Source organism: Neolamprologus brichardi, chromosome 22 (assembly GCF_056152115.1).
Source record: "Neolamprologus brichardi isolate AB-2024 chromosome 22, ASM5615211v1, whole genome shotgun sequence".
Lineage (NCBI taxonomy): Eukaryota > Metazoa > Chordata > Actinopteri > Cichliformes > Cichlidae > Neolamprologus > Neolamprologus brichardi.
Window position 1 is genome coordinate 7,441,629 of NC_142124.1, and position 14,368 is coordinate 7,455,996.

General features: G+C 43.7%; 1 protein-coding gene across 1 annotated transcript in view; it reads right to left on the reverse strand.

Moving 5' to 3' along the window:
* The window catches only part of macf1a (microtubule actin crosslinking factor 1a), a 115,457-nt gene that overhangs the window by 21,643 nt on the left and 79,446 nt on the right, over nt 1–14,368 (reverse strand). The window contains exons 61-72 of the mRNA XM_087835198.1: nt 10,515–10,676; nt 9,424–9,594; nt 8,137–8,303; nt 6,874–7,033; nt 6,117–6,443; nt 4,992–5,076; nt 4,175–4,401; nt 3,051–3,257; nt 2,736–2,963; nt 2,399–2,617; nt 2,106–2,309; nt 193–418 (exon numbers count right to left, since the gene is read on the reverse strand). Of these exons, the coding sequence (XP_087691324.1) occupies nt 193–418; nt 2,106–2,309; nt 2,399–2,617; nt 2,736–2,963; nt 3,051–3,257; nt 4,175–4,401; nt 4,992–5,076; nt 6,117–6,443; nt 6,874–7,033; nt 8,137–8,303; nt 9,424–9,594; nt 10,515–10,676 (2,383 nt within the window). The remainder of the gene's footprint in view (nt 1–192; nt 419–2,105; nt 2,310–2,398; nt 2,618–2,735; nt 2,964–3,050; nt 3,258–4,174; nt 4,402–4,991; nt 5,077–6,116; nt 6,444–6,873; nt 7,034–8,136; nt 8,304–9,423; nt 9,595–10,514; nt 10,677–14,368) is intronic.

Genomic DNA, 14,368 nt, shown 5'->3' on the forward strand with positions numbered 1-14,368 from the left:
GTTTATTTATGATTTTGGCAGTTTTAGTCCTCCATAAACAAGATGTCATGAAATCAGTTAATCCAGCCCCTCATCGCTGGATGCAGAATACGCGACAAATAACAAATACAACTTTGTGACCTGCCTGCTTCTTTTATGTCTACACATTGTGAAGCTGTCACTGACAGACAGCTTCATCCTCGAGTCACTCACCCTGAGCAGCAGGGTCGTCATGAGCCGCTCGGCCGATGAGCTCCTCGCCGCGGGCGCAGAGGGCGGAGAAGCTTGGCAGCAGTTTGTCCAGCTCCAGTCCCTGGGCTCGGTGCTCTGCCAGCTGCTCCCTGATCTTCTCCACCTCTGCAGCCACGGGGGGAGGCTGCCGAAGCCGCTGCACCGCCCCCTCCAGAGTCTCCAACAGTGGGTCCATCTTGTCGTGAAACTGAGGGCAGAAGGAGACGTGTAAGAGGACGATTTGATGGAGGAGAAAATTTGAGTTCGATAGCTGGGCGACATGTTGAAAGTGGGAAAATACTGAGATATCGCGTAGGTGGGCAACCATCTGTGGCAGAACGCACAAACTTTTTTTAAATTATAATTTTCATTATAATTTCATTTCAGATTTCAAGATAAAATTGAATAAAATATCGCTTCTTCACTTTCAACAAGCCAGCCAGTTTAGGTAACTATGACAACGCGGGACTCAAACGCACCACACAAAAGGGAACTATAAATGTAGCAGACGTGTTACAGAAGAAAGAACTCGTGGTTCAATTCCTAAGAGGATAATCTTTCTAGAGGGAAATCAAACTGCTTGATTATGACAAAACAAATCTCATCTAACCACGAGGAGAGCGCTACGTGATACAGAAGGACCTCTAGGACTTGAATCAAGCCTGGTGTAGACGCGGCTTTATTCAAGTTTGCAATCATAAACCAAAGGGACCGATGTGATTCAACGTTTTGGTCACTCAGGGTGAGAAACAACATGATTCTTATGAATGTTTCAATCAATAAAACTGTAGCTGACACAAATCAATTCAAGTTAATTTTCCAGTGAATAAACGATTACTTTCAATACTGAACTTTAATCATTTATTTAAAAAAATCGATAACAGCTTTCATCCTGCAAATGTGAAATAAAAAGAACGCTCAATGATTAGCACTTGATTTGTGAAAGTTTTATTGCTTTAGTATTGATTCATTTTTGTTATTTGATCCAATCATGTGGCCCAAACACACCCTGAGTGTCGGTTTCATGTCAGTCAGGGGTCTTACCTCTACCAGCTGGGTGATTGCAGTGAGCAGTGACCGTGGAGAAAATGGTGGTGAGGGGCAACACACACAGCACATCCACAATGAGCAAGGGATGGGATGGAGGAAGGGATGGGGGTTGCAAGGATGAGAGGTGAACATAAGGTTAAGGATGAAGGAGGGAGAGACAAGGAGGTGTAGTTTGGAGTGAGGGATGAGAAGAAAGTGGTGGACAGTGCGGGTGGAGGGAGAGAGGGGAGCCACATGTGGATTGGTTTGAAGAGGGTGGAGAAACAATGCAATGAGTTAAATCAGAGTCATGCAAACGGTACAAACTGATACATCGAGGGCAGCAACACCCGTGATTCAGTGATGTCTCGTGAAATGAAATGCAAAAAAAAATTAAACGTCTGTAAAGAAGATCTACTTGATAAAAAGATGAAATACGGCACAAAAAATTATGTTTTGCTATGAACGTATGATGAAACACAGTTACATGAAGCCACTTTGACTAAACAACAAAAAAAATTCAAAGAAACCTGAAAACGACTAAAATAAAATGTAGCTTTAACTGCACGTGTAAGTAAATGTATCTCCATCAAATCGTGTATCATCTAGTGTAGAGCAGGCATTAGACACAAAAACACACTTGCATACATCTCATGCTGTTATCATGTCAGACGTACTCATTTAGTTGCGGGCTGCAGACACTGCATTAGAGCTCTAAACAGACCTGGGCTCAAAAGCACTTCTTTTATCTGTGCTGAAGGCCACACTGGTGTAGCTACACAAATTTGGCACAGTTTACTAAAACTATTAGACCCAGGTCTGCAGCTGAAGCAAAAATGTCCAAACATTTAGTTTATCCTCCATACCTGTGCAGACTGGGACACCGCCTCATCTAGTGCTGTAGCACGACCTTTGACCTCCTCTTTGATGGCCTGGTACCGTTTCTCGGCATCTGCGTAGCGCTGCGTCACACTCGCACCCTCCTGCAGGCTGAGCTCGGCCAGCTGAGGTCCGATTTTCAGCAGCTTGTCGATGTGTGGCTTGTGTTCTGCTATGGACTCCCTGAGCAGCTGGAGAGGAAATTAAAAACACGGATAGTGAGCATTTATTTTAATCAGAAAAGCACAACCAGGTTATGACATTCAAGGTCTTCGCTTACTCTCATCTGGTCCTGCTGCAGGCGGAGAGCATCTGTGTCAATAGCTGGTGGTGGAAGCTGGACGATGAGGGTCTCAGTTTCACCCAGCCACGGCTCCAGTTCCTCGTAGGTTTCCCAGAACCGAGCCACAAGAACCTGGGCCTGCTCCAGAGCTGAGAACCGCTCGCTGTGGCTCTGACTCACTGCATCATAACGAGCGCTCAAAGAGCCCGTCTTGAGCTGAGGAAGAGGATGACGATTCAGATATAAGAGGTTATTTCTGTTGCACTTCTTGAAGCTTCTCACTTTCCTTCCCGTTCACTCAATACGCCCAGAACTGTGTCTGTGAGCATCTTACCATGAGTGCATCCTTCTGAGCATCACTGCATGCTTCTAAGATGTCGTCTCTGGTGCTGAGGAGCTGATCTACTGTGTCTTTGTGTCGGATGATGTCAATGTTGAACGCCCTCTGCACTTGCAGTTGGGCCACGGTCACGTCGGGCTCCAGACTCAGCGGCCCCAGAGATGCCAGTTTGCGCTCCGTCTCCCCAACCCAGGCCAGCTCTGCATCCACGGCCTCTTCATACTGAAGGGAGGAGTTAGCTCAGCCATTTTAACCAATCAAAGTAAAAAATAGAATGAAAATTGAAACTTATTAAACTACTTGCAGTACCTGCTGCGACCTCTGGATGGCAGCTTGTACCAGTTGAACCCGCTGAGTGATGGTTTCATCAGCCTGTCGGTAGCGCTGGTTGGCGTCTGCGACGAGGCGGTCCAGGCCTTCCCGGGCTCGCCAAGGCACTAAATCCAGCAGAGCGCTGCCCACCTCGTTCACTGTATCCAACACCAGACGCTTCTCAGCTGACACTTTCTTCAACTCCTGCAACAGTGAAACTTTTAGTTTCATAGAGCACAATCTGCCAAAAAGTAGAAATATTTTCTATATCAATTCTTTAATATGACCACATGCATCAACGTAAAGCTGAAATAAACTTGTCTAAATGGCATCGAGTGTATCATCTGCGTTTTTCTGCTGCTTGAGTCAAAATGAGAACACTGAAAATGTCACCGAAGAGTGAAAAAACTGGAACAAATTAAATGGCAATAATCCTTTCAATAGCTTTTACAAACTGTTATGAAGCTCCCAGAAATCAATGTTTCTATGGTAACTCAGCTGTGGGTAGGTTGAGATTGGAAAGGCTGAAAATGTCATTATAGACAGGAGTTAAATGAGCTTTTCAGACATTTTGTACAATTTATTTATTATGAAAATGTTAAAAAAATGATCTTTAAAAGCTGTAAAATGTGGTTGACTGAGCAGCGCACTGGTTACTAAAAAGCACAAAAGCTGATCATATAGTAAAAAAAGATGACGATGCTTCACCGTAGCCTGTTTTAAAGCAGATTCTGGAGAAACTGAAAATCAGTGTGCACATACGAATGCCTGCAACTGATGCATGCAGTGTTACAGCGATACTCCAAACACAAATATTTGACCCACTCGCTTATTGGCAGAGGAACAAATACACGAGGAACCTGTGATTCTCGTGTGAAAAACTGAAGCACAAACATTAGATCATCATGTCTAAATATTTAACTTAAGAAACCCAGTTAAGCTGCCTTTAATCCCTTCTGCGGTCTTCATGTTTGCACACGATTATTTTTATGTTATTTTGGCTAAACGGAAACAGTTTACAACATCCATAAAAACACAATTAACAAAAAAGAAGAATGCTGCCGTTTAAATCTGAAATTTTAAAAGAATAAGAATCGTAACTACACCCTGACTCCTCCCACCTTTTGTCTCTCCTGGTAGGCGGGTGAGGCGTCGGGCTCGACAGTGTTAAGCTCAGTCTCCACACCATCCAGCCACTGGTTGAGATCGTCGTGGGCGCTGGCGAATCGCGTGGACAGCTGCAGGGCCTGCTCCAGGGTACGGAGGGCTTTACTGCTGCCGGCCGTCATCTCGGCGTAGCGAGACTTGATGCCGTCGAGCTTCTCCTGGATCAGGAGGACCTCCTCACCTGCAGGACGACGCAGAGGTCAGGCAACTGGGTTCAATCAGGATACGTCAACAAACCATGTGCAGAGTGTATAAAAATATGATCTCCTTCATTACAACAGAGCATATTATCTCTGTAGAATCTTTAGTGAGACACACAAACTTGTTCAATCTAAAAAAAAAATCAAAAAAATCGATGTATTCTGTAAAATCTCACAGGATTCTCAGTTTGACAGCTTGGCGCTCCTTTTATGGCCACAACATTTGTCTAACGGCCTAAATATGACAATAAAAACACAAAATGCTGTCATGGGTAGACCAACAATCAACTCACTAAAGGGGAAGCAGTCAGCATGGCTAATATCAAGATGTACCAAGATAAACAAAAACCAGATGTTACAGTTTGGTTCACTGCTGATCAAAAAATATGTGGTTTGGATGCGAGTCTCTCCCCAAGCCTGGACTTTCTGCATCCGTAAAAAACACTGATTTAAGAGTTTCTTTATCCTTTGGCAGATTTAACGCACAACCCGACACCAGACCAACACTTTTAAGTACGAGCCGAAAAAGGAAGAAACTCCTGAGAAGATTCACAAAGACATGAGCGATCACCTGTGGTCTGTTTGAGTAGAGCTTGTCCATTCTTGATGGCCTGGTCCACGGTTTTCTTCCTGCTCAAGATCTCTTCATTCAGAGCCTGAGAGAATAAAAGTGAAAATGAACACTAACTGTTTTATTTTTGCAGCCAAAGACTTACTGGAAAAATGTAAGAAATAAAACAGCATCCAAGTTTTATTATATTCACTGAAACTCTGTTTATAATGTTTATTACACTTGATTTAAATGGGTTTAGCTCTGGTTCAGACTTCTCGGTCCTTAAAGGAGACCTATTATGGTTAGGATCTGTCATATATGTACTGTTACAGTGATGGACGCTCATATTATAAATGACCAAAGAGGTCAATGTAGTCCTGCAAACTCTAAACCAGGGGTGTCAAACATAAGGCCCAGGGGCCAGAATCGGCTCAAAAACGGGAAAACATGAAGTAGTTAATCAATTTTAAACTTTTAACTTTATTATCATAGGTTTTGCAGCTTTTCCTCATTGACACAACACCAAAGTAGGTAAATAATGGATAAACATGAAATGAAATTAAAATAATTAAATGTTTAATTACATGTTTTGACACTGATAGAAGGGCAGCTGCACTGGTCTGACCCACTTAAGCTCTAAACGCTCCATTTCAGACAGTCACAGAGTGAGACTGTCCTTAACATCGTCACATGTGAACACTACTATTCACCCGACCCGCCTGCTTAAAACCTTTTGTTTGTGAGGGGCAGCGAGTAAGATGAAACGTGGCTTAAAGGAAGAGGAGTGGATATGAGGTCTTTTATAGCGGATGAACTGAGGGGCTTCACCAGAGCTTAGTACAGGATAAATAAAGATTATTTTAAACTGTCAATTACACAAAGCTACTCCAACAGAGTCCAATAATAAACATGTAGAGCTGAAAACATAAACATAATAGGTCCACTTTAAATATTCATATTTTTTTATAGTATAAATTGTTGTGATTTTGTAACTGAAAGTGTTTAACGCCCATGACACAAACTGTTATCTTACTGAAGGGATCTTATATTTGTGCAGCTCTCTCAGAGACAGAGTTACTAAGTTCTTGAGTTTTAAGGAGATGAAGTGCTTCTGACACTCAGCGTGTGTTCATCAAGTCGTACCAGAGTGTGTTTGTGCTGCTCGGCCAGCACCTGGGGCCGATAGCTCTGTACAGAGACCTGAGCCAGCCTCTGAGCCACCTCCGCCAGCCAGTTCAGCACCTCTACCTCGTCCTCCCCAAACAGCTGAGCGTTGGCCAGTGCCTGCTCCAGCAGGCCCGCCCGCCCGGAGCACCAATCAGCAAGCTCTGAGTGACCAGACCTCACCGATCCCACACGTTCGCTTAACCAATCGCGATCAGCCGCGCAGCTGAGCGGGTTCAGCGATTGGCTCAGCGACTCGAGGTGGTCAACCTCGGCTTCCCGGGAAGACACGTCATCTTGGAGCGCCTGGGAAGTGAAGGTGTTCGTGTGTGTGTGTGTGAGTGTGTGAGAGAGAGTGTTTTTGAAATGAAGGGAAGTGAACAAAGAAAAGAAACACAAAGAACATGGATAAAAACTTAAAATATGAGCATGCAGATGATAAAATCATAACCGACAAACATCAATGGATGACTGAATGACTTAAAGAGAAAAACTTGACACCACTGAAATAAAAACCAAAAAAAGGAAACTCGTAGGAGGTCATGTTTTGATTGTAAATTAGTGCTTTGTGGTTCTAGGATGTATTTTTCATGATTTTCATCAATGAAGATCGCCGACTCTGCTCGTCCGGATGGATGCGTCGTCTTTTCCCTCGACACACGGGGAGTGAAAATCTATAAAATCTAAATGCAAGTCAGCGTCTTACCCTAATTGGGTCTCTGGGGGTAAACGGTACCTTGTGTTTGACGATCTGCTGGGTGATCTTTGCCGTCTGGGTTCCCATAGGCTCAGCAGAGCTTAGGCGTCTCTCCGTGGTGCTCAGCCATTCCCCGAGTGGCTCGAGGGCTTCGTGGAACTGAAGAGCCAAAACCTGCAGCTCCTCCAACTGCCTTTGTCTGAGAGACGAGAAGGGAGAAAAATCCATGATGAAGAGGAGGAGCGGCAGGAGGAGAGGGGTCTCTTTATTGCTTTCACAATTAGATTTTTGTGTCACTGACAGATTGGGTCTTGGATGTTTGTCATAAAGTGGTTATATCTTTGTTTATTAAATGTTTCTCATAAATAATTCAGCTTAAAAGTATTTCATGAAAAGATAAAACAGATTACTGTAGCTTGACTGAGGCAGAGGGAGGATTTGCAAAGTGGTAAGAAAGCACGACTTTTGTGCGCAGATAAGTGAGAGTCATTGCCAAGAAAAGCTTATCGCGTGTTTGTACAGAAAGCAACACTGTGTGTGTGCGTGTGTGTGTGTACATGTGTGTTCAAGAAAGACGCTGTAATAAACTCCAGAGACATGTCAGAGATTCTTCTATCATCTGCTACAGCTTGCAGCCGGGCATGAATGTGTAGTAACATTATACATTATGACTCCTCTACTTTTCACGAGCAGACACGTCAGAGGTATCAAACCTCTTAGCTGTGCTTTGTGTGTTGTGTATTTATGTGTATCATTTCCCTGGTGAACAAAAGAACCTCTAAAATTACACCACAGAAACCAAAAGTAATGATTCCAACATTTCTTCAGGGACAGAGGCGTTCGATGGAGCCACACAGAGATAACATGATGTTGAGGTAGACTCTGCTGCTTTTTTCTTTTAAAAGGATGAAGATTTAGACTTTAGCATTGACGGCGCTGAAGGGGACTAAAAACAGAAAACACCATCAGAGCTTGGACCTGGGTTCTTCTCACAGAACCTGGTACAATAGCTCTCAGGTATTTTGTAGGTGCAAAGCAAAGCAGACCCACATCTGCATGTTTTTATGTGGACTAATCAGAGCACCGTGTTGAAGATATGTGGACAACTCTTGAAAACGAGCATTAAAACTAATAAAAACTGCTGCCAGTGTTTGTGCTTCTTGCATACTTTTCTGTTCAGCAAATCGGCGCCCAAATCAGGATACGCAGATCTTGCTTTTCAGAAGACCGCATGAGAGAGTCTTTCTGTCACCAGCAAAGAGTGTAAATCCCACTTTGGGCCACCTTAGCTTTTGGCTTTACCTGCCGCTGGCCTTGTCCAGCAGGTCAGACCATCTCTCTGCTAGACTCTGCAGCTGGGTCTGGATCTTCTCTCGGTCCTGAGAGTCTGCTGTGGCTGCAATCCTCTCTCCTTCAGCCTGGATCATTTCCACTGTCGGTCTGCGGTCATCTAACAATCTCTGGAGGAGCTGAAGGACAGGAACACACACTTAGCGAAGTTTGGAGTATGAACGAAATAACAGATCGCATTTCAACAGCAGTGGAGTCTGGAAATGGATCGTAAAGTTAAGTAACACCTGATTAAAACAAAAACTGAACACAATAATGAAGTTGGCATTTGAGCTTACGCATTAGACTTCACCTGTTTATCTGCTCAATAACACTACCTAATTAAACTTGATAGTAATTACATCTGTCAACACGCTCTCATTTTCAAATCAGAACTTGAAAGCTAATCCGTCCATGTTTGTCAAAGGGCGGGGTGTTTACAAGCGTGACTAAAATCAAATAATATGCCTCAACAAAGCATGTAAGTCTGCGCTAATGTGAGGCGTGAAAGGAGTGAAGGGAATCAGAGAAAGTCTCCTTTTTTAATAAAATCAATTTGTCAGATGGTCCAGGTTGGCCGATATCTTTTCTATCTAAACTGTTAAACATTAACAAAGGCTGTTGTCACCTTTGATCGGACTGTTTGCACATTAAGAAACGACGTCTCTCATCGTTACTTCCTTCCTGCTTAGATATCAGCCCCACTCTCCCTGCTTTGAACCTCTGCTGACAGCTCGGCTTCAGAACGCACCCCCCTGCAGGTGACGTGACTCTCCGTCACGGAGGTAAACACATGAGATTGATCGCCGGCTGAGACTACGGCCCCATATGTGCACAAACACAGGAAATGTATGTAGGATAAACAGGGGAAGGAGTCTGACTGTGTCTCTGAAAACAATACAACTCCACCATGTGTGCACAAATGTGTGTTTTTATGCCAGTCTCGCTGGCAGACGGTCAGCTGGGGCCGTTTGGATGCCAGTCAGACGGACCATTGACCGAGTGTACATGTGTTTGTGTGCATGCGCTCGTCATTCAAATAACTTTTTGAGGTTGTTTGAGGATGAAGGACACTGAGGACATCTGAATAGCATAAATAATGCTGCTTTAAATCTGTGAAATTTAAAATCAAAGCAGACGCGGAATGAAAGCCTCACTTATGACCTAAAGCGACTCACTGATGCTGCTGCGTGTTGTGCTGCTTTACTTTACACTGAAACTGTTCTTCATATTTTCCCTCCTCTCTCATCCTTCTCGTACCTTTTGCTCTTGGATCTGGGCCTTGACCACGCGGTACTCGGCCGATGGAGGCTTCTGGTTCGCTACCAGCTCCTCTGTGTCGCTCAGCCAGCTGAGCAACGGCTCCAGAGCATCCTGGAATTTCCCACAATGCAGCAGGGCCTCCTGCAGCTGGGCGATCCGCTCTGCCACCTGAGGACAGCAGAGATGATTGTGAATAGGGAAACAAAAGTGATTCGTAGGTTTAATAGTCAAGAGGTTATATCTTGGGATAAAGAAAGAGCCAATAAGCTCCAAAGGAAGTCAATCCTTAAAGACTTTCATGTAAAAATGCAGAATTAAAGAGAAGAAATAGTCATGTTAAAAAATAACTAACAGATTTAAAGAATAGTGAGGCTTATGACGAGTTTGCTTAATACAGACTCGTCCACTTGTCAGGTGGATTCTGAGTAAACTGCTAGCTGGTACCCTTCACCTCAGATATCTGGAGCCATGAACTGGACCGCACGTTTGTTTCTTGGTGCCTTTTGGAGCATTTTGAATCAAATTCACTCTAAAAACAGTTTTCACTGCTGTGTGGTTATTTATAGACACACACAGTGCATGAAGTGAGAAATTCTTTTAACATCTTTGTCACCAGTTTGCACAGAATATGGAGGCAGCTTTCTAACAAAGCTTCATTCATTTCACCCTCTCGGCAAACTATGATAACATCTGGCTCCAAAAACCCCCAAACAGCGCTGCTGAAAATGCCAAACTTAAGAAATCAAAAGAAAATCTGTGAATGTCTACATCCATCTTTTACATATACGGGTAAATATATAGAGAGAAGTATAACAACAAGCTGCCACTGCAGCTACAGTAAAAAGGACAACGTTATAACTCTTAATTTTCTTAGTCTTTGATGTGATGCAGAAGACAGTGAAAATTAAAAATCTTTGCTGAGACCAGTACAGATGCACCAGTGAGCTTTAAGTATTTGGTTTTACCTTTAAACCATCTCCAAGGCTGAGTGGTTACAGTGATTACGCTGCTGATTTTGGCCTATTATCTGTTTTCCCTGCCTGATCCTGATGGTTTTGACCATCGCTGGATCTTTTCTAGAGCCGTACCCGCTTGTTGAGTGAGTTCCATTGGAGGTTGGTGGTCTCCAGGTCGTGCTCCAGCGCCTGGGTGTCGGTGTGTTTGGCGGCGCTCTGGATGAGACCTTGACCCACTGCGTTGACGTGCTGCAGCTTTGGCTGAATGCTGTCTACCTGCTCTCTCTCCACAGCCTGAGAGGAGAAGGAAGAGAAAGAAAGAGGTTTGTCACTGACTGTTTGACTGACTTACTCCATCCATGAATTATTAAAAAAGACAAGAAAAAATGCAGAAGGAAGGAAAGAGTTTCAACTGTTTATTTAAACACACAGTTCAGCAGCAGTCTGCAGCCAAAAATACACCACATACTCAATCTGCACGACAACAATTGGAAGTGAACCGTCCCACTTTATGTGCCTACATATAGAAGTGGATATACTGGATAGAGAGGAGTGGGAGACAGGAAGGGAACTGGAAAAACGAGGGTGGAGGGAGGAGGAGAAAAAAAAAGGAGGGGTGAGGGGGGGATTACGAGGATTAGAGGTTTAGACGAGTAACAGGATGGCTGGAAAAGGCTGAGTTGACAACACACATACAAACTGTACCGTATGGGTGCACACAGCCCTCACTCGCTCACACCCCCAAATCCACACGCAAACAGGCAGGCAGACCTACACCAACACACGTTTATAAAACATACACACACAACTTTGCCTGTCTGGCCACATTAATCACGCATGCACATCACAGTGGAGGGCCGGAGCCATCTTGTGATGACAATAGAGGCAGCCATCCGACACTAAAGACAACCAGACTTGACTTCCCAGCCTGAAAAAGACTGAGCGATAGCCAATAAGTCAGTCTCCCTCTCTCAGAGTAAAACTGTGTCACGGCTGTAAGCAAACACATTCTGCAGCGGTGACGGGTCCCGTTTGGCTCACCGATGGAAAACTGCAAAGCTCTCCAGCAGCTAAGGTGTCAGTAGTAAACTGAGCGGTATTAATCTGCAAGTTATTTATCTCGAACTTGGGAAAAATAAAATATATTAGATTTTTGAAACCGCATATTGACAATCTAATATTATTACTTGTCCCGTGGTAACTGTGATGGGCGTTTTTCATATCCTACATTTCTTTCAAAGGCCCCACAAAAACATCACATGACAAACCTGTGTGACTTCTTGACTATAATTTCCGCATTCCAGAATCTGGAGTTCCTCCCAGACCTATAAATTCTTGTTCCTGTTTGGTTTATTAGTGCTGTTTTTCTAGAGGGGTAAACAGTTTTCGCTGCAGCCTTACTGTGAAGAAAAAAAGCCCCAAACCACGACCTAATGCAATAAAATGTCAGGACAAAAAGAATGACATTCTGCTAAATTCCAGTAAACCATCCTGTTATATCCAACAATTTGCCAAATCCGCAAGACAAGGTCGAAAATTTCACAGTATTCCACCAAGTTTCTGACCAGTGGGAACACTGCAAACCACCACAAAGGAAATCTTCTTGGCTGCCTCTGGGATGAAATCCCATCAAATGGGAATCCATGACAGTAATGCCAGGCCGAGGGGCGGGGAGGAGGGGGCTGTCGTGAAAACATTTGAGAAGTCCTGACATTTAGAATTGATCCAAAAAGGGAGAATTAGGTCTGGTGGTGGTGGTTTGTGATGCTACTGCAGCCAAACCCCAATGGCCACACAAAGAGACACACACACAATAACCAGATGTGCACATAAGGCCACACATACACAAGACTGTGGTAAATCCAGTGCCTGAGGGAAAATAGCTGGTTTTAAACACTGAGGAGGGGGTGGGGGGGGGGGGGGGGTGCTCACTTAAAGTGAGTGAGAGGAGAAAATGGGAAAATAAAGGTTTGGGTTTCAGGGAAATGCCACCACAGATTGGGAGCATTCACAGCTGAAAGTGTTACCAAAGTAATAACGTAATACTGTGTTAGATAAATGGGTCATTATTTTCACTATGAAATGTTAGATATGTTGTGTTTTTGTAAAATTGCAAGATGCAAAATAATCCTGCATTCATCAATTTAAAGTCAGGTGACAGTGAACAGGTGAAAGGTCAGAAAACTGAACTTTCCACAGATTTCTATTCAAAGCTTTTCTATTAGATTCACTAAGAATAATCAAAGGTTATCTTCAGATAAGTGGTTCACCGTCTCCATTGGTCTAAAACTAGACTGAGCAAAATCAAGGATGGGTTTGACCCCACATGTGACCGGTGCAAACGAGAGCCTGCTTCCCTATTTCACATGTTCTGGGCATGTCCAAAACTGGGTAGCTTTTGGAAAAGCATATTTGAAACCATGTCCAACATATTTGGTGTTCCAATTGCACCCTGCCCGTTTATAGCTATTTTTGGGGTGACGCCTTGTGATGCCAGTCTTTCCAAATCACACTCTGATCTTCTGGCCTTTTGCACTCTTTTGGCCCGTAGAATGATATTATTGAAATGGAAAGAGCCACTTCCACCTGTATATGGGCAATGGGTTAAGGTACTGTTAAGGTCATGTACTATACTCAGCTGGAAAAGATCCGCTACACTGTAAAAGGTTCGGTTCGGAGGTTTTATGACACATGGCAACCTTTTCTTACTTACTTTGAAAGATTAAGTCCGGATACTATTGCTTAAAGGTTATCTTCAGATATCCGCATTCTGCTGAGTAATGTATTTTTTAATGCGATAAAACATGGAACTAAAGAGTGAGTTTTCTTCAGGCTTTTAAATTTATGATGAAAAATAAATCCAGAGAAGAAGAATGCTTCATTTTGCAAATCCTTCATTACCATTCAGGACATGATTTGTCTAAAGCTTTGAAATCCTTACACCCAGATTTATGATGTGCTGGAGACGTTTACAGACTCGCTGTTGTAGCTGGACTGGAAGTTGTTGAGCTGCAGTTGGTCATAATCAAAGGCTTTACAGGTTTCTGCTCATCTGGTTTAAATATGGCATCAAACTACAAGTCGTCCATGCCAGCATGCAGTGTGCGTTTGTGCGTGTGCTTCCATATCTGTGTGTTTATAGGATTCTTTTTTGTGCAGAAGTGCTAATCAGTGTGTGTAATTATGTGTGTGTGTACACAAAATGACTAAGTGTTCTACAGGTATTAGTCGCTGTGCATGATTAAATATGAATGAGCCGTTTTCGTGTGTGTGTATTAACGTCCAGTTTGGACACAGCTGTGTTGTGGTGATGGGCGTCATAGCTGCTTGGAACAGGAAGTCTGTCGGCCAGAACAACAATGACTTTAACCGTGACCCGCTCCACCCTTCGCCTTATCCTGACGTGTGTGTGTTTGAGATAGAGGAGAGCAGAAAAGGAAAAAACAGGGAAAGTCCGCCCATTCATCACCTACACACACGCACGCACGCACAGAGATGTATATAAAAACGTTATAGGTTGTGTGCGCTTGGATTTCTGTCTGCTCTCCCTCCTTTTTCTTTCTTTTCTCTCTTTTTCTTTTTGCCTCTACTCCAGCCGCCCTCTCTTTCTCGCCAGCTCTGAGTAGCTGAATCTACTAAACCAGAGCTCTGGAAAATGTCCCACATACTTGTCATTCTTCTCTACCTCAGCCAGCAATGCAGTAAAAAATAAGAATTAAAAATGCACCCAAACTCTCCGACTGATCTTACTTAGCTTTACTGCCATACTCAACCTTTCTCCTCACGTCATGTCATCATTCATCTTTCTACCTCCTCTCATCTTCCTCTCGTTCTCCCCGCCATAGCCGCCTCCTCCTCCTCCCGTCTCCCATACTTCCCCTTCTTCCTACTCAAACTCTCCATCTGGACCGCAAACCCACACTGGCTTTCTCACTTCAGCCGCAGTTCAGCGTGGACAGGCGATATAAAACATTGGGATGAAGGCG